At 41.5% G+C, this 22,460-nt stretch overlaps 1 protein-coding gene across 1 annotated transcript in view; it reads left to right on the plus strand.

The window, feature by feature from the left end:
* The window catches only part of JADE1 (jade family PHD finger 1), a 120,410-nt gene that overhangs the window by 71,483 nt on the left and 26,467 nt on the right, over positions 1 to 22,460 (plus strand). Inside the window, exons 5-6 of the mRNA XM_063458430.1 lie at positions 16,332 to 16,522; positions 20,320 to 20,531. Of these exons, the coding sequence (XP_063314500.1) occupies positions 16,332 to 16,522; positions 20,320 to 20,531 (403 nt within the window). The remainder of the gene's footprint in view (positions 1 to 16,331; positions 16,523 to 20,319; positions 20,532 to 22,460) is intronic.

The following is a 22,460-nucleotide window of genomic DNA, read 5'->3' on the forward strand; positions in this document are numbered from 1 at the left end:
ACAATGGGCATTGAAGCAATGCGCACTCTCCTGACAAGATCTGAAGTTTATGAAGGACCTCCGATTGAATTTCTTCTTGAAGGTTTATTTCTTACACTGTCGAATAATTATTTTCGTTTTGAAAAGAATTTTTATATCCAGGAAACCGGCACAGCAATGGGATCAGCAATAGCGCCAACATACGCCAACAGCTTCATGTACGCATATGAAAATACACATATAATCTCTAAGTATCAGGAGAAATTGATACAATACCACAGATTCGTGGATGATATTTTCATATTATGGAAAGGCACGGTAAATGAGCTGGAAACCATGGTGGCGGAACTTAATACTCTCGATTCACCAATTAAACTTACTCTCACATGTGACAATGAAAAGATTCAATTTCTGGATGTTGAAGTGTATCGAAAGGATCAAGGTGTAGCACATCGGTTATACAGAAAACCATCGGATCGCAATACTTTATTGCATGCAAATAGTTCCCATCCCAACGCCTTAAAAAATTCCTTGCCTATCTCGCAATTTATTAGAGTGTTGAGAAACAACTCAGAAGAAACCACTTGCAACACTCAACTTCAGGATATGACCAATTCCTTTTTGGAACGGGGATATAAAAGAAAAGTCCTACAAAATTGCCTTATAAAGGCTAAAAAAATCTTTGAAGGAAGAGAAATTAAACAACAGAACACTGTTTCAAGGATTACGATTCCGTTACTGTTTCATTCTGAAGGCCAACGATTCTCACAAAGAATTAAAAAAAGATGGGACATTCTATCCTCGGACAGAACGTTGAATCCCATCTTCACACAACAACCACGCATTGCATTTGCACGCAACAAAAACTTAAAAGACATTTTAGTTCGAACTGACATACCCAGTCGCTATAGCTCTCATAAGGAGAATACAAAGAAAGGTTGCTTTAAATGTTTAGGTTGTGTTACCTGCGGCCACATGCTCACAGGATCGTCATTTGCACATCCACATACAGGCAGACGGATACAAATTAAACACCGTTTGACCTGCTTAAGTGATCATGTGGTTTACCTAATCTCCTGCCCTTGTGGCAAATATTATGTGGGCAAGACAGACATGACAGTTCGAGATCGTATTAGAGGCCATAGATCGGGGATTATGACGGCATTCCGAGACGGCAAAACAGATAAACCGGTGGCGAAACACTTCCTTGAATTGCAACATCATTTACCAACTCTCAAATTCACCATCATTGATCACATTCCTCCTTTGGGTAGAGGTGGCGACAGATCAAAAATTCTTCTTCAAAGAGAGACATTTTGGATTCATTACCTTGACACGGTTCAACCCAAGGGACTGAATGAATACAACAGCTTCAGTTGTTTTTTAAACACTCGTTAAGATATATCTACATTTTTTCAGGGTCCCCTGCAAATTTACAGCCCTATTCTTAGTTGGAATATTTTTGGGGTTACATGCAATTTTTGTTCCTTAATTCTCTTGGAAGTCCAACAAAAAGATGATTTATTAGTAGTATCTTATTCGATTCCCAAGCATATATAATTTTCCTCTTTTTTTCAGATAGGCTCTTTTTGCAATATTGTAAATTGGATTGTCAATTTATAAGTTAGGACAGCAGTATGGTGTTGGCTCCTATGGCATGTTTAGTTTCTTTTAGGAGGTGCTCTCCGCACTTTATTTAAATTTCACCAGCTTTGCACTTCTTGGTTCACTTTTTTTGGTCACCATGCCTGTGACAGGGTCTCATCTCATAGATCGATTCACATACTCTCAATTTTACACAGTCACAGTACAGGGGCAGTTTTGGTTCCAATAACATCACATATCAGATGACTCTGATTAATATATTATTCACTCAGTCCTCATTCACACACAGTTAGCTGTTCACATAATTTGAGATACCATTACACTAGTAGTATTATTATCAGGTTGCTTCATTCACATCACTTTATTTTTATTTTTATATTTATTTGTATATTTATATTTATTTTTATTTGTATTTTCATTTTAATTTTTATGTTTATTTTGATGTTTATTTTTATTTTTATTTGTATTTTTATATTTATTATTTTGATATTTATTATTATTACTTTCATTACTATTATTATTATTATTATTATTATTTTTATTTATTTTTATTTTTATTATTATTTTTATTTATATATATTTATTTTCCTTTTTATGTTTATTTTTATTTTTATTTTTATTTTTATTTTTATTTTTATTTTTCATATTTTGATTCTTCATATTTATTATTTTTTTATTTGTTTATTTATTTATTTATTGATTGATTTAGTTTTCATGTTTATTTTTATATTTTTTTATTTTTTATTTTTATTTTTATTTTTATTTTTATTATTTATATTTATTTTTATTATTATTATTATTATTATTATTTTTATTTTTATCTTTATTTTTATTTGTATTTTTATTCTCATGTTCACTTTCACGCTTATGTATTTTTATTTGTATTTTTATTTTTATTTTTATTTTTATTTATTTTTATTTGTATGTCTAATTTCATTTAGTTAGTTAGTTGCTACATTCACATGTTTTTCACATTCTAGTACATCTTTTAGCTCTCTTCTTGTTTCTTCAACATTGCCATTTAGATGCCCACAGGTGAGGTTCCCATTCACATTAGAGCATTCAATCCAGCTACTCGAACAATATGTGTATCCTCCATGCATGTTTTTATTTTTATTTTTATTTCTCTTTCTCTCCGATTTCTGTGCACTATAGTCCATGTTATTTAGACGTTTCTTAGCAACTGTCTCTGGTTGCGATCACATGATTGTAGGTCACATGGTGTGTCCGTAACTAAGCAATTGGTAGTACCACGATCACATGACATGACGTCATCACGTACGTCAGGACGCGATTTTTGGCGCCGGTCAAAGGGGCAGGTCGAGGTAATGGGTTTTACACGGTGATAGGGTAAGTTTATCTGTACACTTGCTATATATTGTCTATGTTTGTAATGATTTGGCATCTTGATAAAGACCGCTTGACGGTCGAAACGTTGATTCGTTTGCCTAGAACTTGAATACACAGCTTTTTGCAAAACCAGTGAGTGCTCTCATTTTTTCGATTTTTATATATTCAGCACTGTGAAGCACCTTGGTCTGAATTATTCTAAGTGCTTATTTATGGGAAGAGTGCCAGAATTTGTAAATATTTGTATATATATATATATATATATATATATATATATATATATATATATATATATATATATATATATATATACAGCGATCTTGAAAAAGACCCGACATGGGGTCGAAACGTTGATTTATTTTATTACACTTGTAAACTAGAACTAAGAATAAAAATACCACTTGGATGAAGACCTGTGAGTGCACCTTTTTTCCATTTTTTCCATTTTTTCTATATATATATATTGTGTGTACATATATACAGTGAACAAAATTATAAATGCAACACTTGTTTTTGCCCCCATTTTTCATGAGTTAAACCCAAATATCTAAGACTTTTTATGTACACAAAAGGCCTATTTCTCTCAAATATTCACAAATCTGTCTAAATTTGTGTCAGTGAGCACTTCTCTTTTGCCGAAATAATCCATCCACCTCACAAGTGTGGCATATCAAGATGCTGATTAGACAGCACAATGCCACAGATGTCTCACGTTTTGAGGGAGCTTGCAATTAACTGCCCGTGAATTAAATGTTCATTTCTCTACCATAAGCCATCTCCAAAGGTGTTTCAAAGAATTTGGCAGTACATCCAACCGGCCTCACAACCGCAGACCACGTGTAACCACACCAGCCCAGGATCTCCACATCCAGCATCTTCACCTCCAAGATCGTCTGAGACCAGCCACCCGGACAGCTGCTGCAACAATTGGTTTGCATAACCAAATAATTTCTGCATGAACTGTCAGAAACCATTTCAGGGAAGGTCATCGGCATGCTCGTCGTCCTAATCGGGGTCTTGACCTGACTGCAGTTTGCCCTCGTAATCGACTTGAGTTGGCAAATGCTAACATTTGATGGCGTCTGGCACTTTGGAGAGGTGTTCTCTTCACAGATGAATTCCGGTTTACACTGTACAGGGCAGATAGCGTGTATGGCGTCGTGTTGGTGAGCGGTTTGCTGATGTCAACGTTGTGGATCGAGCGGCCCATGGTGGCGGTGGGGTTATCGTATGGGCAGGCGGATGTTATGGACAACGAACACGGGTGCATTTTATTGATGGCATTTTGAATGCACAGAGATACTGTGACGAGATCCTGAGGCCCATTGTTGTGCCATTCATCAACGACCATCACCTCATGTTGCAGCATGGTAATGCACGGCCCCATGTTGCAAGGATCTGTACACAATTCCTGGAAGCTGAAAACATCCCAGTTCTTGCATGGCCAGCATACTCACCGGACATGACACCCATTGAGCATGTTTGGGATGCTCTGGATCAGCGTTTATGACGGCATGTTCCACGTCCTGCCAGTATCCAGCAACTTCCCACAGCCACTGAAGAGGAGTGGACCAACATTCCACAGGCCACAATCAACTACCTGATCAACTCTATGTGAAGGTGATGTGTTGCACTATGTGAGGCAAATGGTGGTCACACCAGATACTGACTGGTTTTCGGACTCTGCCAATACAGTAAAACTGCACATTTTAGAGTGGCCTTTTATTGTGGCCAGCCTAAAGCACACCTGTGCAATAATCATGCTACCTAATCAGCATCTTGATATGCCACACCTGTGAGGTGGATGGATTATCTGGCAAAGGAGAAGTGCTCACTAACACAGATTCATACAGATTGTGAACCATATTTGAGAGAAATAGGCCTCTTGTGTACATAGAAAAAGTCTTAGATCTTTGAGTTCAGCTCATGAAAAATGGGGGCAAAAACAATGTTGCATTTATAATTTTGTTCAGTGTAGAAACATAGAATGTGACGGCAGAAGAACCATTCAGCCCATCCAGTCTGCCCAATTTTCTGAATTCTTTCATTAGTCCCTGGCCTTATCTTATAGTTAGGATAGCCTTATGCCTATCCCACGCATGGTTAAACCTCTACCACTGCAGCTGGAAGGCTATTCCATGCATCCACTACCTTCTCTGTAAAGTAGTACTTCCTAATATTATTTTTAAACCTTTTGCCCCTCTAGTTTAAGACTGTCATCTTGTTGTGGTAGTTTTTCTTCTTTTAAATATAGTCTCCTCCTTTACTGTATTGATTCCCTTTATGTATTTAAATGTTTCTATCATATCCCCCTGTCTCGTCTTTCCCCCAAGCTATAAATGTCAAAGGGACACTATAGGGTCAGGAACACAAACATGTATTTCTGACCCTCTAGTGCTAAAGCCACCGTTTATATGGCTTGCCCACCCTTAGCCCCCTTAAAAGTTAAGAAAACTCACTTTATTTCAAGCGACACGCAAATCCGCCGGCGCTAGCCCCGCCCCCTTGGACATCATCAGAATTTCCGATTTCTACCCAATCCAATGCTTTTCCATTGGGAAAGCAACGGATTGGCTAAAAGCAGCAAGGTGGCGGGGCCAAACACCATTTTGGCCAATCAACACCTCCTCATAGAGATGCATTGAATCAGTGCATCTCTATGAGGAAAATTCAGCGTCCCCATGCAGAGCCTGAGCCAGGAAGCACCTCCAGTGGCCATCTGAGGAGTGGCCACTTGGAGGTGTTCCTAGGGGCAATGTAAACACTGCCTTTCTCTGAAAAGGCAGTGTTTGCATAAAAATGACTCCATATAATGATTATACTCACCCAGGGCCAGAGCTTCCTATAGGCGACATAGGCAGTCGCCTAGGGCGCCCCTTAGGAAGGGGCGTCGCCAGGAGCACCGGCCCCTCATGCTGCAGCTGCCTGAGCGCTCTGTGGAGCTCCTCAGGTGGCTGCAGCTCTGCCCGGACTGGCGTGTCCATTAGGGCGCACAAGAAAAGAGGGATCGGCAGGAAGGAAGCACAAAGTGCTCCCTCCTGTCAGTCCCTCTGTGTAGCGTGGCTGTGCTCTGCTCCAGTCCGTGGTACAGGAGCACCCGTCTCCTGTGCTGGGCTGGACTGACAGGAAGTGCTCACAGAAACAGAAGCTCGTGGACCGGACGGAGCTCGACCACGCTACACTAGAGGTGGGGGAGGGGGGAAGAGAGAGAGACAGGAGAGGGAGGGAGGAGGGTGAGCTCTAAGGGATTGGGGCAGAGCAATGTGGGGCAGGATACAGCAGTAAGGGACAGAGGGCAGAGCACGTGGGGGGGGGGGCGGCGCATGAGAGAGGAGAGACCAATAAGGGACAGGGTGGGGAGAAGAGACCAATAACGGACAGGGGAGAGTTCTAAGGGATGGGAGAGCTCTAAGGAACAGTGGGGCATGATACAGCAGTAAGGGACAGGAGGGGAGAGCACTAAGGGAAAGTGGACAGGGAGATCACTAAGGGACAAGGGAACTCACTAAGGGACAGTGGGGCAGGGGAGATCACTAAGGGACAGGAGAGGAGAGAGGCTGAGGAAGGAGGGAAAGAGAAGCAAAAAGGGCTGGTAGGACTCAGCCCCTATCCTATCCCACAAACTCTCTATTTCACACTACACATACACTGCTTGCACACATACACAGAAACACACCATGCTTCCCTTACACACACACAGAAACACTGAAACACAATGCATCTCTTACACACACTCAATGCACCCCTTACACACACTCAATGCACCCCTTACACACAATCAATGCACCCCTTACACACAATCAATGCACCCCTTACACACAATCAATGCACCCCTTACACACAATCAATGCACCCCTTACTGACACACACACTGCATCCCTTACACACACACACACTGCATCCCTTACACACACACACACACTGCATCCCTTACAGACACACACACTGCATCCCTTACAGACACACACTCTGCAGCCCTTACAGACACACACTCTGCAGCCCTTACAGACACACACTCTGCAGCCCTTACAGACACACACTCTGCAGCCCTATCAGACACACACTCTGCAGCCCTATCAGACACACACAGAAACACACAAACACAGATTCACACAATGCATCCCTTAAATAAAATCAGAAACACACACAAACACACTGCATCGCCTACACAAACTGGTATCCCTATACACGACATTCCATAAGCACACGCTTTAGATCCTCTACACTAACACGTAACACATCCCCTACACACTCCACTTCCTGTGAGTGAACTCATGGGTGGAAGATGTAGGTGGACTTATGGGCACACTCCCCATCAAGCCCTGGGGGCCCAGACCTTGAGCTGTGCAAGGAGCCAAAAAATTGAGCTGCTTCACGTTCTCCCAGAACATTGAATTTTGTGATAACAGTTACAAACAGCCACCAGAGAGCCTGTTCTACACCAGACCAGTGGAGCCAGACTGCAGCCAGAGCCCATCATCATCCTTATCTGGTTGTAAGTAGTCAATCTAGTTTATTATTTGTGGCACTAGTCTTTAATTTACCTCACATTATAGGGACACTGTAGTCCCCAGAACAACTGCAGCTTAATGTAGTGGTTCTGGTGTCTATAGCCTGTCTCTGTAGGCTTTTTAATGTAAACACACACTGTGTGCAGCACTGGCGGTGGATCATATGGGTGGGGCATTGTGATGTCACATGGGGGCGGGGGGGGATTTTTATTTTGCTTAGGGCGGCAGAAATCCTTGCACCGGCCCTGTACTCACCAGAACAACTACATTACATTACTATAGTGTCTTTTCATCTTTCCTTGTAAGTTTATCCTATAATCCATTGACCATTGATTTAGTGGCCCTTCTCTGAATTCTCTCTCAAGTATCAATATCCTTCTGAAGATACGGTCTCCAGTACTGCGTACAATACTCCAAGTGAGGTCTCACCAGTGTTCTGTACAATGGCATGAGCACTTCCCTATTTCTACTGCTAATACCTCTCAGTCATCTGAAATACTTACCCCTAAATCTCTTTCCTCAGATGTTGAGGGGGGTGGGTGTTTAAAGGACCACTCTAGTGCCAGGAAAGCATACTCGTTTTCCTTGCACTAGAGTGCCCTGAGGGTGCCCCCACCCTCAGGGACCCACTCCCGCCCGGCTCTGGAAAGGGGAAAGGGGTAAAAACTTACCTTTTTCCAGCGCTGGGCGGGGAGCTCTCCTCCTCCTCTCCGCCTCCGTTCCTCCCCGTCGGCTGAATGCGCACGCGCGGCAAGAGCTGCGCGCGCATTCAGCCGGTCACATAGGAAAGCATTCATAATGCTTTCCTATGGACGCTTGCGTGCTCTCACTGTGATTTTCACAGTGAGAATTACGCAAGCGCCTCTAGCGGCTGTCAGTGAGACAGCCACTAGAGGATTAGGGGGAAGGCTTAACTAATTGATAAACATAGCAGTTTCTCTGAAACTGCTATGTTTATAAAACAATTAGTTAACCCTAGCTGGACCTGGCACCCAGACCACTTCATTAAGCTGAAGTGGTCTGGGTGCCTAGAGTGGTCCTTTAAATAAAAAAAAAATATATATATATATATATAGGGGCACCATAAATCATACGTTATGGAACTAATTTTTTTTTTTTTTTTTTTTTTTTTTTATATTCTTTAGATTTCTTCATTTTTTATTATATTGCCTTTAAGCGTTAAACATTACAAGCAAAAGCGAAGTGCTATGTCTCTTAACTATCTGTGACGGTCTGTGATTTTTGGCACGTGTGGTCAACATAAATTCTCTTTAGAGTGAATGTATATAATCCTAGCTTTAGTTTCTTGATGTTAATTTGGTTTATATAATGTGTAGTTAATCTCTTATTGGCACCTGCTTTTCTCAGGGTGTCTGTGTTTGGATTAGCCAAGGTGTGTAGAGCACCATACGAGTCATCCAAAGCTAAATGTAATGCACCTTTTAACTTCACAAACCGCTTCTTGCATCATCTCAGAAGGTTTAGACAGGAGATTGCCAACATGTCCTTTCCTGCTGTGCTCTGCTATTTTAATCCTACGTATAGTCTTTAACCTGTCCTCTCTCTTTTTTGGCACAATGAAAACAGCAAGGATTAATGCCAGCTACATTCTATCATTTGTGTAATTGTTTGATAATATGTGGAATTGCTATAGAGCAAGATAGCGTTTTACATTTTAGGAGACAGAGCTACAACTGTAGTCAGCAAGTTTGTTAGGTAATTAACATCCTGAATAATGCATGTGTGTATTTATAATAAATGTATTGGTATATACACACACATTTCAACATGTCTGGACTGGGAATAAAAGGAGTCATTAAAGTTATTTTATAAATTCCTAATGACACATCTAGTGAGTGTAATGCCCACATATATAGTCACAAGCAAAAATAAAATAGATGCTCCAGGCAAGGCGGTGGCTTGTGGGATACATAGTTTAACGCTTGGCAGTTTCAATCGCTTTTGTTTTATTTTATTTTTTTTATTTTTTTTCCCCTCAACAAATGAATCTTGATGCAGCTGCACATATGCTCATTCACTGCATAGACATTAGGGCAGTACCATCTGTATCTAGTTATATCTGCGCAAGCTCTAGATGCTTAAAGTGATACACATCATGTTATATAATATGACTTCCTTAACAAATTTAATCAAATAGGTTCGTTAGCTATTTTAGATAGCATTTAATTCATTATTACCTTTTACTTTGGCTCCAAGACTACAAGGCAGCATCAGGGCCCAAAAATCAGTACAATAAAAGGTTGCTCCAAGCTGATTTGAAGTGGTTATGGTGCCTGGAATCTGTGCTGCTTTTCCTTTTGTAACTCCTCCACCCCCATCAGCGTCATTAGCCTGTCAGTTGCTAACCCTTGGGTTTGGCTAATGTTAAATCTGTGCATATTTGGAGTCCATAAACATGGCATGCTGTTGGCACAGCCTATACTCAGACCATCCTCTGGGATGTCCCTCACTCTGCAGTGAGAGAGAATTACTTCTTCAGAAGACAGAGCCACAGGGAAGACTTGGCCTCAGCACAGGATATAAAGTGTGCCCACTCTTTTTTTTTTTTTTTCCTTTCTTTGGGTGGAGGGGAGGATATGCTAGTAAGAGTTATTCTGACTAAAACAGTGTTTTATTGAGCCACTGTTTTATTTTTGGTTTCTTGTCACCCTTTTAATATGAACATATGTTGATGCTTAGACTGTCCCTTTAAATGTGCATTTAAAACCAGTACACAGTTTACCACAGATTTCTAAAGAATGCTAGATAATATTTCATTGGCATGGGAAAATCTTATTTTATGGATGTAATCATTTAATTTATTTCTTGATTGTATAGCTATAGTTTTAAATATGGGTTACTGCAGGGCTCGACAAATCAGGGACTGAATGTGTTTGTCTGTCTGTCGGTGAGTGTGTGTGTGTCTGCCTGTCTGTCAGTGAGTGTGTCTGTTTAGGTGATCTGCCCCTCTCCAATCACATGGGAAAGGTGTTTTTACTCACCTTTTTTCCCACGCCGTGCTGGGCTTGCTGTTGCTGACTCCACCTCCTTCGCTGAGTTCATCAATCTTAACGATTTCAGCCAATTCAATGCTTCCCCTCTTACAGAAAGCATTGAGAGACTATTGTGCATGCGTGGCAAAATGCACCAATCAACATCTCATCAGAGAAGCATTGAATCAATGCATCCCTAAGGTGATCATTGCAGAGCATGGAGACCCTGAATGTATTCCTGCACACTGTGCCGCACTTACCCAAAAAGCACCTCTAGAGGCTGTCTGAGTGACTGCCACTAGAGTTGTTACTAAGCAGCAATGTAAAAATTGTCTTTTGTCTGAAAAGACAGTGTTTACATTGACAAGCGTGCACGGACAAGCTATAGACGTAAGAACTATTACATTAAGCTGTAGTGGTTCTGGTGACTATAGTGTTTAAGAACTGTATTTTTGACATTGAAAAACCTGGCTAATAACTTTTTAAGCTGGCTCCTAGATTCCAAGCAGATTTGTCAAGCCCTGGGTTAGTGCCTTTCTTGGCACTTGTCATAGTTTACACAATTTATCGGTAAAGCAAATACACGTTAAACAATAGTCATTTTTCTGCAATAAGAATTCATACACTGAAATTGCCTTGTAATTTCTTCAAATGAAGTGTCTGCTTTTCCCAAGTGAGGTGATAAACCTTCAAGAACAACAAGATTTATTACTGCCAAGGATAGCACAGACACAAATGTCTCAATAAATCAAACCCACTTCTGTTTTTATTGTCCTGTGTAAATGTATTAATGCAAGGGGCTAAAACAGTCACGGAGGCAGTGTGAAATTTAATGGAGATGAGGCATAAAAGTAACTGGATGAGTCAAGCAATTCTGTCTAATTAAATTGACCTTTATGTTGAAATAGGAAGTGTACAATTGTAGAGCATTACTCCTGATTTTATCTGCTTTATGCCCTTAAAGGGACATTAAACTTGAGATTTTTGTTTTCACATGCAATTGACAATAGTTGGTTCGCCCTAAATAATTTAATCTGGAAATTAGTTTCCTACTGCTGGGCTAATGAGACTCTCCAACAAGTACAGACACTATGCCCAACACTGCTCTTATAAATGTCATGTACTTTTTAAGATGTCAGAGTTGTTCCTGCATGATCAGCAGATAACCCTTCACTGAAACAGAATTCTTGTGCTGAAATTGCTTTCAAAGTCAGTTTGAAACTTTGTAGTGAGTGATGTAATAGATGGCAGGAGATTCTTATATACTTCAGTACTTGGCCCCATCCGCTGTGTGAGTACAGGAGGTTTACAACTAAGTAGATGCTTCCACGTCACAATAATAGTATTTACAGTTGACTGGGGTAGGTCTACTAGGGCAGATATTTTCACAAACTGACTTGGCAAAAGTGTTCTCTTACACCGTGCCACATTTAATGTTGTTGATGTTTGGTGTGACCCATTATACTGTCAGTGTCAATTTTTTTAATCCTTCCTATTCGTGTATCCAGTTACAGCTGCAGATTAAAGAGCATTGGGTTACTGTTACTTGCTGTATGGCATTCTGCACTGTGTTGGTTTTGCTGAGCTGAAATATTGTGCAAGTATGTTTTTAAAGGTCTCGGATTGCCAATTATGGTTTATCTGCATACTCTTCAAGTCTAATGACGTTCGAAGGGTTGTTCGGGTTTGTGGACTCTTATGTCATTCTTCATAGACGGGTATCAGCCGTTACTGTGTAAGGCCTGTGAGAGGCTGAAATGAGAACTAGCGGCATTTTGGTTCTTGTGATTAGTCTGATATTCACAGTATAGTTTCCCTCAGTCGTGGCACATGTCAGTTAAAACTCATTTGAGGCCTGTCTGGAGATTTACTGTTTATTCTCAGTATTATCTTACAGTGCGTTTTGATATAATGTGATATTAAGTATTTTCACCGCACTGTCGTAGTTACTGTTATCCTGAACAAATTGGCTTCCAGTCTGCATTCACCAGCTGAGCTTGTAAGACGACAATCATAGTCTAATATGTGTTCATGGCGCTGCGCTGGAGGCCCTTTGAGTGACTGCAGACTGTGCAGTGGTGATAGAGAGATGTGTGGGCAGAAAAAACTGAGCGATTTTCCGTGTATTAGTTAACGTTCAGATAGATTTAGAGAGCTCCTGTGGAGAGACGCCAGCACTTTACCTGCCTATAATTACAATATTTTTGTTAGTTTCCATTTTACCATCCAGAACTATAAACTTGTCGTTTTGTTTTTTCCTCAACATTTTGTGATATTAACCTTGTGTCTAGAGTAAAGGAGAATAATTCATGTTGTGTCTGATTTTGTTATTTTAGGTAATGTCTGTCATTTATCGCACAGGGATCTGTCTGTGTCTCACCTTGAAGGGATGGAGAAATGACATGTGGAGCAGGGGCAGCTCAGCTTCTCTAAAGCTTTTGTAGTCCAACTGCCATGAAGCTTTGCCAGCTAGAACACTCAAAGACTGGCACCGCAACATGAGAGTTCTTACTTTTTCCATTAATCGTACACCACTGTTTTGTGGTATTCACGCCTGCGGCTAAATGAAAAATACCTAATTCTCTCTCCCGGCACACTGTCACCCTGTGCAATAACACGTGCTGTCACAAAATAGCTGAGGTTGCATCCCAATACTATGGGGAAAGTGGTATAGCACTCTTTAATTGGCAGCAGACCTGTGTGATTGTCCTGGAGCTGGAACTCCTACCATCACTGTTTCTTTTTTAAGATTTCTGAAACATCAGTAGTGAACATCCTAGGTAGGACACCTAAACCAGGATTGTCATAGGGTGAGTTTTACACTTCTGTAACATTTATTTTCTTTGCTTCTCTTTTCAACCAGAAAGACATACCAAGCACTATAGCTGCTTAGGATAATTGCCCTTTATGTTGGTTATAACTGCGCCCATAAATCCCTGTCTCTTGTATCTGGCTCTACCATCCGAGTCCGAGCTGCATGGGCCTCCATCCATCATCTTCTGTAATGATGCCCTGGGGAGAGAAAGGAACTGTTAGAGCTTGTGTAGCCTAGACACAAGGGAAGCCAACAGCCTGCACCCAAAGGCTAACAGAATTGTGTGTGTGTTAGTATGTATTTGCTTGTCTGGTGGCATGTATTTCTTTGAGTGTATAGCCTTATGTGTGCATGTCTGCCAGTATATGTTTATGCATGGGCATGAATGGCAGTGTGTTTTTAGGAAAACACATTTGTGTGTGTGTCTATCAGGAAGTGTCTTTGTGTCTGAGAGTGTGGTCATATAAGATGACCTGGCAGCCCTTCTGATTACCAGCTTGCTTGATCAGACTCCATAGATTGAAATGAGAAACACCTGACTGGTGAAGTCTCTTCCTGATCTGGGAGGAGACCTTCAGCTCATTGAAGTGGTCTGAGTGTAGTGTCCCAGGTCTCTTAGACCTGCAGTTATCTTTCTATAATTACTGTGTGTGACAGAGCTCCATGTACCCTGGCTGGGTGCCTCCACCAAGGGTCCGCTTGCTAGCTGTGGCTGGATAGGGGACCTAGCTCTCAGTCCTTACAAGGACTTTCCCCACTGCATCCTCCACCAGCTGCGACAAGCTGGACCAGGGATTAACCCTTTCTCCCTCCCTCCCCCTCCAGTAACTGGACAACACCTAGTTCTGGAGGTACAATTCTCTAACAATCTTTATTGAAACACACAGCTTTTATGCACAGACCACCGCAGGGGGTCTCCACTCTTTCAATGCACTTTCCTTTGTCCCAGGCAGGAGTGGGGGATTGGTTACAGATAACCATCTCCCGCTCTGGGAAATACCAACAGGACACAGTTACATACATTAAAACATATTGCACACCGGGGGGGAAACTTAGGGGCTCTGCGCCCCAGGAAGGGAAGGGGTCACACAAGTAAACAATGTATCTCTGGATAGCCCCGGGTCCTAACTAGGGTACCTGCAAATAGCGGGGCTATCTGATGCACAGAGCCCGAGAAACCATCCTACAAAGTCTGGGCTCGGGGCTCTGTGCATCCCTGAAAATAGTTCCACAGCGTTACTCAGTTTAGGCCGGTGAATTCAACTTTTGCACCTGAACCAGGCAACAGCCAATCAGCTGAAATGGTGTAAAACCCATTTGCACCAATCGGCGCTCGGGGAGGAGAGGGGTTTCGCCACCCAATCACTAGAAAGGGCGCAAAATCCCCGTTTGAGTGGGTTTCTCTGATTGGTAGCCTGCGACCAATCGGCGCTCACTCGAGTCGACCCATCAGGAGAATGGCGCAAATCCAGTTTGAATGGGAGCTCCTTCTCCTGATTGGTCGGTACGGACTTCCAGACCGCCAGTGGGGCTCTGCGGCTGTGAAACCGATTCACAGCTCCAGGGACTACGCTGGGGCTTGCGCCTCTCTCCTGTGGCTGTATCCACTTAGGTTGCCCCGGGAAGAGCTCTCCTTGGGCAGCTACGAGCCTGGCCTTGCAGCTCCCAAGAGGGGAAAGCAGTGATTATAGCTCCGTTAAGAGCAGGTAGGACGATCCGAACCGCCAGTACCCTAACAGTGTCCCCACCAACCCCTCAGTGCAAAGACGCCGCAAGGAAAACTTCTCCTTTCGGGATACGAATGCTGCCCCTGGGTTGCGTTCACCTATACGAATGGCGGCCACCCAGGGGAACACTCATTAATTCACACTTATGTTGCAGACGCGAACGTTCTGATTGATTGGTGTGAACATTCTAATGGGGTACCAGGGTGGTCTGCGTTCGCAAGAGCGCTCCCGAACGGTCAACAGGGTATATAACTATAAGATGAAATGCATAGAAATACATGGGGAACCGTTCATTACACTGGGGAAAACACACGAATAAGCAGTAGGCATGGTACTCAGTGACGGCGGTCCATCACACTGTGTACTAAGATCTGTCCTGCTATTGGCACTCCCGCATGATGCCTACAGATTATAAAAATAATATCTAAAAATCCATAACGTTCTAGTTTACATTTTCTATGTTGTAATTTACATATGTTAATGACAGAAACATATTGTTGTGCTTGTAGTATTGAATTGCTATGCAAATAGATTTTTCTTTATTTGTCAGACTTGTTGAAAATATTAAGAATCAGTACCGGCTCTTTTTCCTTTGCTAACATTTGTATTCTGCACAGTTAGGCCTGCCTATTTATTAAGAGAGGTTTACATTTGGTTTTCCCAAAGGTAAAGTGGCCATTAATAGTGTGTTTCTTCATTAGGAATACAAATTAATTTGCTATTCCTGAATGTTTTGTTTTTTCCTTACATATAAAACATGTTATTTATTAAAGGAAAACTATAGAGTCAAGAGCACAAACCTGTGTTTCTGACTCTTTAGTGTTAAACTAACCATTTAGCCTCACTTACCGCATTAAAGCTAGTAAATAAAATCTCCTCATTTCCAGCGCCGCACAGGTCCATCGGCACTGGCTCTGCCCCCGATATGCCTCCTAGGCTGACATAATCAGAATTGATGAATTCAGCCAATAAAAATTATTTCCTTTTTTTTCCTCTGAAAAGGCAGTGTTTACATTGAAAAAACCCTGCAGGTACTGACTACACTCACCAGAACAATTACAATAAGCTGCAGTTGTTCTGGTGTCTATAGTGTCCTTTTAGGAGAAGATTCCTTTCAAGTCCTTGAAGGGCTGTTTCTGTAGCCAGAAGAAATGTGGTTGTAGGCCCAAGAGCTAAACGTTTATACTTTAAATTCATGCATACTCCTCTGCTGGAATACCAATTCAGTGCATTTATGAAAAAGCTATATATTTTATTTGTAAAGCATTATTTCTATACAGAGATCCACTCTCGATTATTGGTATACTAATGTATTACACAAATGTATAATTTGACTTTCTTTACCATTCAGGTTAATTGCTGAGAAGGATAAAGTGGTCACATATTCTAAACCTCGCAAGTACATTCATTCCTCTGGCTCAGAGCCACCAGAACTGGGATATGTTGACATTCGGACTCTGGCTGAAGGTGTTTGCCGCTACGATCTCAGTGAAACAGACGTTGCTTGGTTAGAGTTAATTAACGAGGAATTCAAAGAAATGGGTAAGGGCAAATACCTGCTTCCTTCTTTAGATAGTGAAATCTGTGTAGGGATCTCTTAAGTTTAAATGTGCTTTTATAAACCATGCCAATGTTATTTGCTGGGTCATTGCAGCCAATAAGAATTTCTGACTTTGTGTCAGCATTTAATCGGTACTTAATAATACTGTGATAAGAGGTGGGTTAAAGAGACAGTCCAGACTGGAGTTGACAGTTTCTATTTATTTTTTTAATAAATAGTATAAAAAGAGAATTTCAATAAGAGTTTTTTTATTTTAATGTTAATGCAGAGCGTGAGGACATCCAGCGTCAGGTAATGGACCAAAGGCCGTTTGGATTCCAGAAGTCCCTGTAGTGGCTGTCTGGTAGACAGCCACTAGAGGAGGAGTTAACCTCAGAGGTAATTATTGCCGTTTCTCAGAAACTGCAATAGAAACATAGAATGTGACGGCAGATAAGAACCATTCGGCCCATCTAGTCTGTCCAATTTTCTAAATACTTTCATTAGTCCCTAGCCTTATATTATAGTTAGGATAGCCTTATGCCTATCCCCACGCATGCTTAAACTGTAGGGCTAAGGAACAAGGGACTGAAGTGAAGTGGTTTGGGTGCCTAGAGTGTCTCTTTAATGCATTTGCAGTAAATCCCCAGGTTCTGCAGCTCCTGGAAGTGACTGAGCCAATCATGACATTTAACATTCTAGGTTTCTAGTGGGATTATCCTATGTGCAGTTCTCCATTTACATGGATATGATAGGTGCAGGGGAAGTATCAACTTTCTGCTAAAGAATGCCAAAATGTATTTTTTTCTTTATTTTTTTAATAGCAAAAATAAATATTTTAGGTTGCGAGGGAGGGACAGAAATACATTGTGCACCAAATAGCATTATTGTATTCGTCTAAGGCAAAGGAAAGGTTTTTTCACTGTAAGAACAATCAGGATGTGGAATTCTCTGCCTGAAGAAGTGGTTTTATCAGAGTCCATACAGATGTTCAAACAGCTACTAGATGCATACTTGCAAAGACAGAATATTCAAGGATATAATCTTTCAATGTAGGGTAATAACTGCTTGATTCAAGGATAAATCTGACTGCCATTCTGGGGTCAAGAAGGAATTTTTTGTCCTCGCTTGTTGCAAAATTGTGCTTCAAACTGGGTTTTTTTTTTTGCCTTTTGGATCAACAGCAAAAAACAGGTGTGAGGAAGGCTGAACTTGATGGACGCAAGTCTCTTTTCAGCTATCTAACTATGTAACTATGTAACTATGTAAAATATTACAGCAAAGAAGAAGAAGAAGAAAAAAAAAAACCTGTCCGGTTCCTGGAGTGCCCCATTAAAGTGATGTTTTTCGAATAATGGTTAAGATAACACACAGTACAGCGGTCGCTGAAAACTGAATTGCAAGATTTTTGCTCAAATAAATGATTTTGAAAAAAATCCCCAACTCTGGACATTTTGGAATTTGGTTTTAAATATGGCACAATACATTGCTTAGTGAATATTCCCGGTATTTACAAAGGCAAATATTCCTAACCAGATTCCTTAAATGACAGTTCTTCTAAAAACCACCTTTCTGTAACATGGGATAAAACAAAGTTGTTTTATTTTTCTCTTTTTTTTTTCATCTATAATGATGCTTCTTTCAGTGGGTTGTAGTGCTAGTATCATTTATACACTGGTAAGCTTAATCCCATCTGGAAAAACAACATCTAGTCCGTTTGTTATCCCCACCAATTTCTAAGTCAATTGCTTTTTAGCAGCAGGTTGCAAGGCCAAACACTTACAATCCTTGGTAGACACTGCACTTGGCTGTTGTAATGTCAAATAATTATAAATGGAGGTTATAAACTTGTAATCCTGTAAAATGAAAAGTCTGTCGGCATATGGAACCAGGGCATCAAGCACATATTTGTTTATATACTGACTAAAGTGTTGCAGGTTATCGGTTTGTCACCCCAGGGATATTCTCTTAAAGTTGCCATGTGACATTTGTGTTCAATCATTTAAATTAATTGGTGGCTTACTTGCAAATTTTCAGTTCCTTTTCTGCAGAGCAGATGACTGTGTGTGTGTGTGCTTTATAAATGATGATGATGATTAAAAAGGAAATCTCCTTTGCATTTTTAACAATGCACCGCATCTCCCGCTGTGAATCAGCTGCAATGATCAGATCTGATAAAAACGAATTCTGCAGCTGATGCTGACCCTGGTTGCTTCTGAAAGTAGTCAGTGACCCAAAGTGTCTTATTGGCTGCATCGTCTAAGCCAAAATGGGAGCAAGCACGCTGTTCTCTGCTGTGATGGATTTTAAGAAACGCAAACTCTGATAACTTGTGTACCTCAAACCATGATGAGGGAGGCTGCAACCCTGTTCTGTAACTCCAATATACCTGCATCCCGTGTGTAACGGACCGTTTCACTTACAAGAGGATAAAACCCAGTTTAGGCGGTAATCCCCTTTTTCCTAGACCAGCAGCTACTGCAAGCACCAATCTACTGGACTGCAAACTGTACAAATCTTCCAACTCCCGAACTGGAAACACACGAACCCTGGAATAGCTGAACAGGAAAAGCATATAATCCGCTTACACTCCTGGCAGTCAGCATACAATCCAATTCCCCCAAAAACGAGACGACACATCGGTTTGAGGGTCAAACAGAATCTCAGGTCTGGAACACCCAGCCTGCTTTTTATTACAGTGGTGCACATACAGGACACACTCAGGGGGAGGCATAAAACAACCAATCAAGTAACAGTACAACCCACACATCCCCTCCCCTCAGATAAGCAATTAACATAATTACTACATACAGTAAAAATACAGTTTCCACACATACTCTGTAACTTTAAAACCATACATCACATTCACATAAAAATACATATCCACAATCAATCCGTTCAGGGGAACAACATATTAAAAAAATGGCATGAATCAGACCAGGGGTTCAAAAGTTAGTAAAAGTATCTTTTGTTCCCCCTGGCTGGTAGTATTTTAATCTGACTCAAACAGTAAAAGTAAAAACATCCCCACAATGCATCCTGGTTTCCTCCCTTCTGCCCTGGAGATAATTGGAGAAGTACTCAAATTATCTCCCAGGTCAAAGACAAAACTCCATTACACATGTGGGGACCTAAATACAGGATTATGTGTTAAAATATATAAAGTTACTTTTTATACATTATACACAGACATGTAACATATCCCCAGATAGCTCAGGTCTGCATGCACATTATTAGGTGAATGGCACGCAGACCACACAAATACAGTTTAATTGCCATGGAGCCAAAGTCTTTCCCATAGTCTTTCATTATATGAATAGGCTCCATGGCATAGCTATCTGGGGGTATCACTGCTCACACAGGGCAAGTACCGAATGGCCCCACTGTGTTTAACCCCTTAAGGACACATGACATGTGTGACATGTCATGATTCCCTTTTATTACAGAAGTTTGGTCCTTAAGGGGTTAAAGGGCCTGAATGAGTGACATGCACTCTGTTAGGGCCGAATATGTTTTGTAAAAAGGGCCCAATCTCCCAGGGCCATAGTCCAAAGGCAAGAGGCGGGCAAGCAGCCCCCTCCAAGGACACGTGGCGAGGTCGGTTTCGCCACACCGTGGCTGCCTGAAAATACGGGGTGTTGTAGTTACACCTGCTTGGCGTACTCCTCTGTTTTTACGTAATTGTATTATTTATTTAATACCTCTTTATTCTTCCTAATAATGTTAAAAGCATGAGCTGTGAGAAAAGTTTCCTTTCGCCTGTTTAAGACTTTTTATGCCTTCCTTTATGTTGCGCCAGGATTAGTTCCGCTAGAGGAGTACATCATGGAGAGAATTATGGAAGAGCTTGAACAAAGATGTTACGACAACATGAACCATGCCATTGAAACAGAGGAAGGCCTGGGCATTGAGTATGATGAAGACGTGGTATGTGACGTTTGCCAGTCACCAGATGGAGAGGATGGAAATGAAATGGTTTTCTGCGACAAATGTAACATCTGTGTGCACCAGGTGGGTCTTTTTTTTTTTCAATCAATGTTTATTGAGGTATAGGAAATTATTACAAGCATATACATTGTACAATTCGTAAAGCAGGTTTCGTGCCTAAAGGCGGTTTCGTTGCACATATCAATTCGTCTTTTGTGTGTCATAATACAGTTTAGTTCTCTTAATTATGTATCTTCACTTATGCTAAATGGTACGTTAGGTAGTGTGTATGTTCCACACCTAAGAGAGTCGCCTGGATCAGATCAGGTGTCAGGTGAGTGTTCCCATAGGGAGTGAGATCCTCCTATGGGAGATTGAGATTGTGAGCCTCTAGGGTTGTTGAGGCTTGAATACCCCTGTGTGTTGGGATGACAGGGTATCCGTTTTAAAGATGGTGTTTGTGACTGTGTGTTCCGTCTTTCCTCTCCCCCTCCCCCAACCTCCTCCACTTTCGTCGTTGTTGTCAGGGCTGTGTGTGCAGATTTTTACAATTAAGCATCTATGTGTGGTGAACCGGTCGTCTCCCCCTTACGTTGCCCCTTGGTTGTGAAATTGTGCTTGTGGCTTAGATTAAGAGCCTCCGTGATTAACCATGGTGCGAGTTATGCGGGTTTGAGAACCCACTATTCCTGCGATTGGGCCCCCTCTGTGGGCCTCCCTCCCTTCTCCGTTTGGTAGCCTATTGGACCCCGTTGGGTGGTGGATGTGCCTGTCGTGGGCTGTATGTTCCCCTTCGCTGGCCCGTGGCCCCCCTGGCCTATTCTCCCACTTACCCCTGGCGTGGCATCCTTTGTGATGTGATTACCCGCCATGGGAATGTTCGAGGTTATGCAGTCATTGGTTCCCTATCTCAGTGCCGGGCATTGGAGTTTGTTGTGCCTGTGGTGTCAAGTGTTGTACGGGGCTGGGATGGACCATGGTTTGCGTGCATCACTTTGTTCCTGAGCATGGGAGACCAGCGATCCTCTGGTTGTTCACCCTGGGTCTTATGCCTTGTCCGTCTGTAATCATAAGGGGGGGGTTCTGTCTTGGGTTGGGGTGTGTCGGTGTTATGTCCGTCAGCGGTCTATGGGGGTGGGTCAGGAGTTATTATGTGTGTGAGGGATTGTCCACGTGTGCGTGTGTGTCCAGTCTGTGTTAGTCCCCAGCCCCGTCCGCCCCGGAACCCGCATAGACCCCCCCCGCGCGGGCCTGCCGCCGCAGCTCTCTTGGCCACATAGTCCATTTTTTTTATACAGTATGAATATTGTAGTTTATACTTTGCAATTATTATTATGTATTTAAAGCGAATACTTATACAGATTTAATTCATACTCAGATTTTCTTAATAATTAGTGTATACAGGGTGGTGTTTTATGCCATTATTTAGTGTGATAGAAATTAGTGTCTTCATGGCCTGAGATGGACAGTCACGCTAACCCTTTAATTGTTCGACTATTTTACTTTCTACATTTGAAATTTTTGCTCACCAGCATTACAGGTGAAATGGAAATGGAAGACTTCAATTTTTTTTCATTATGTATTCTGATTTGTGCCATATCTTGAGTTTGTAAAAGGTGCATGGCATTTTATTTTATTTTCAGTGTCCCCCCAGCCCTCCCTTTCTTCTGTAGTGTTTAATTGGAATACATTTCTCCTGGCAAACTGCTGTTGCATTTTTTTTTGTCACTAAAGAAAACCGCTAGTAATTTCTTTACTGTTGAATGTATTTCTTTTAACCTACCAGTGGAGTTAAATCCCTGTAGGGTCAGCCATAGAGACCTCTGCTTCTGTTTGGGAGTTGTATATAAGCTTAGTGTATTATAGAAACCTGTACTGCACTGTAGATTAGAGTTCAAACAGAAAGAGATTCTCTGAAATGTAATTGCCTAACAAATCACATTAAGGGTCACTATGAAGTGTAGCCAGGATGTGGAAATTGTTTGTCTAGGAATCTCATAACCCCGTGTGTCA

Source organism: Pelobates fuscus, chromosome 6 (genome assembly GCF_036172605.1).
Source record: "Pelobates fuscus isolate aPelFus1 chromosome 6, aPelFus1.pri, whole genome shotgun sequence".
In the NCBI taxonomy this organism is placed as follows: Eukaryota; Metazoa; Chordata; class Amphibia; order Anura; family Pelobatidae; genus Pelobates; species Pelobates fuscus.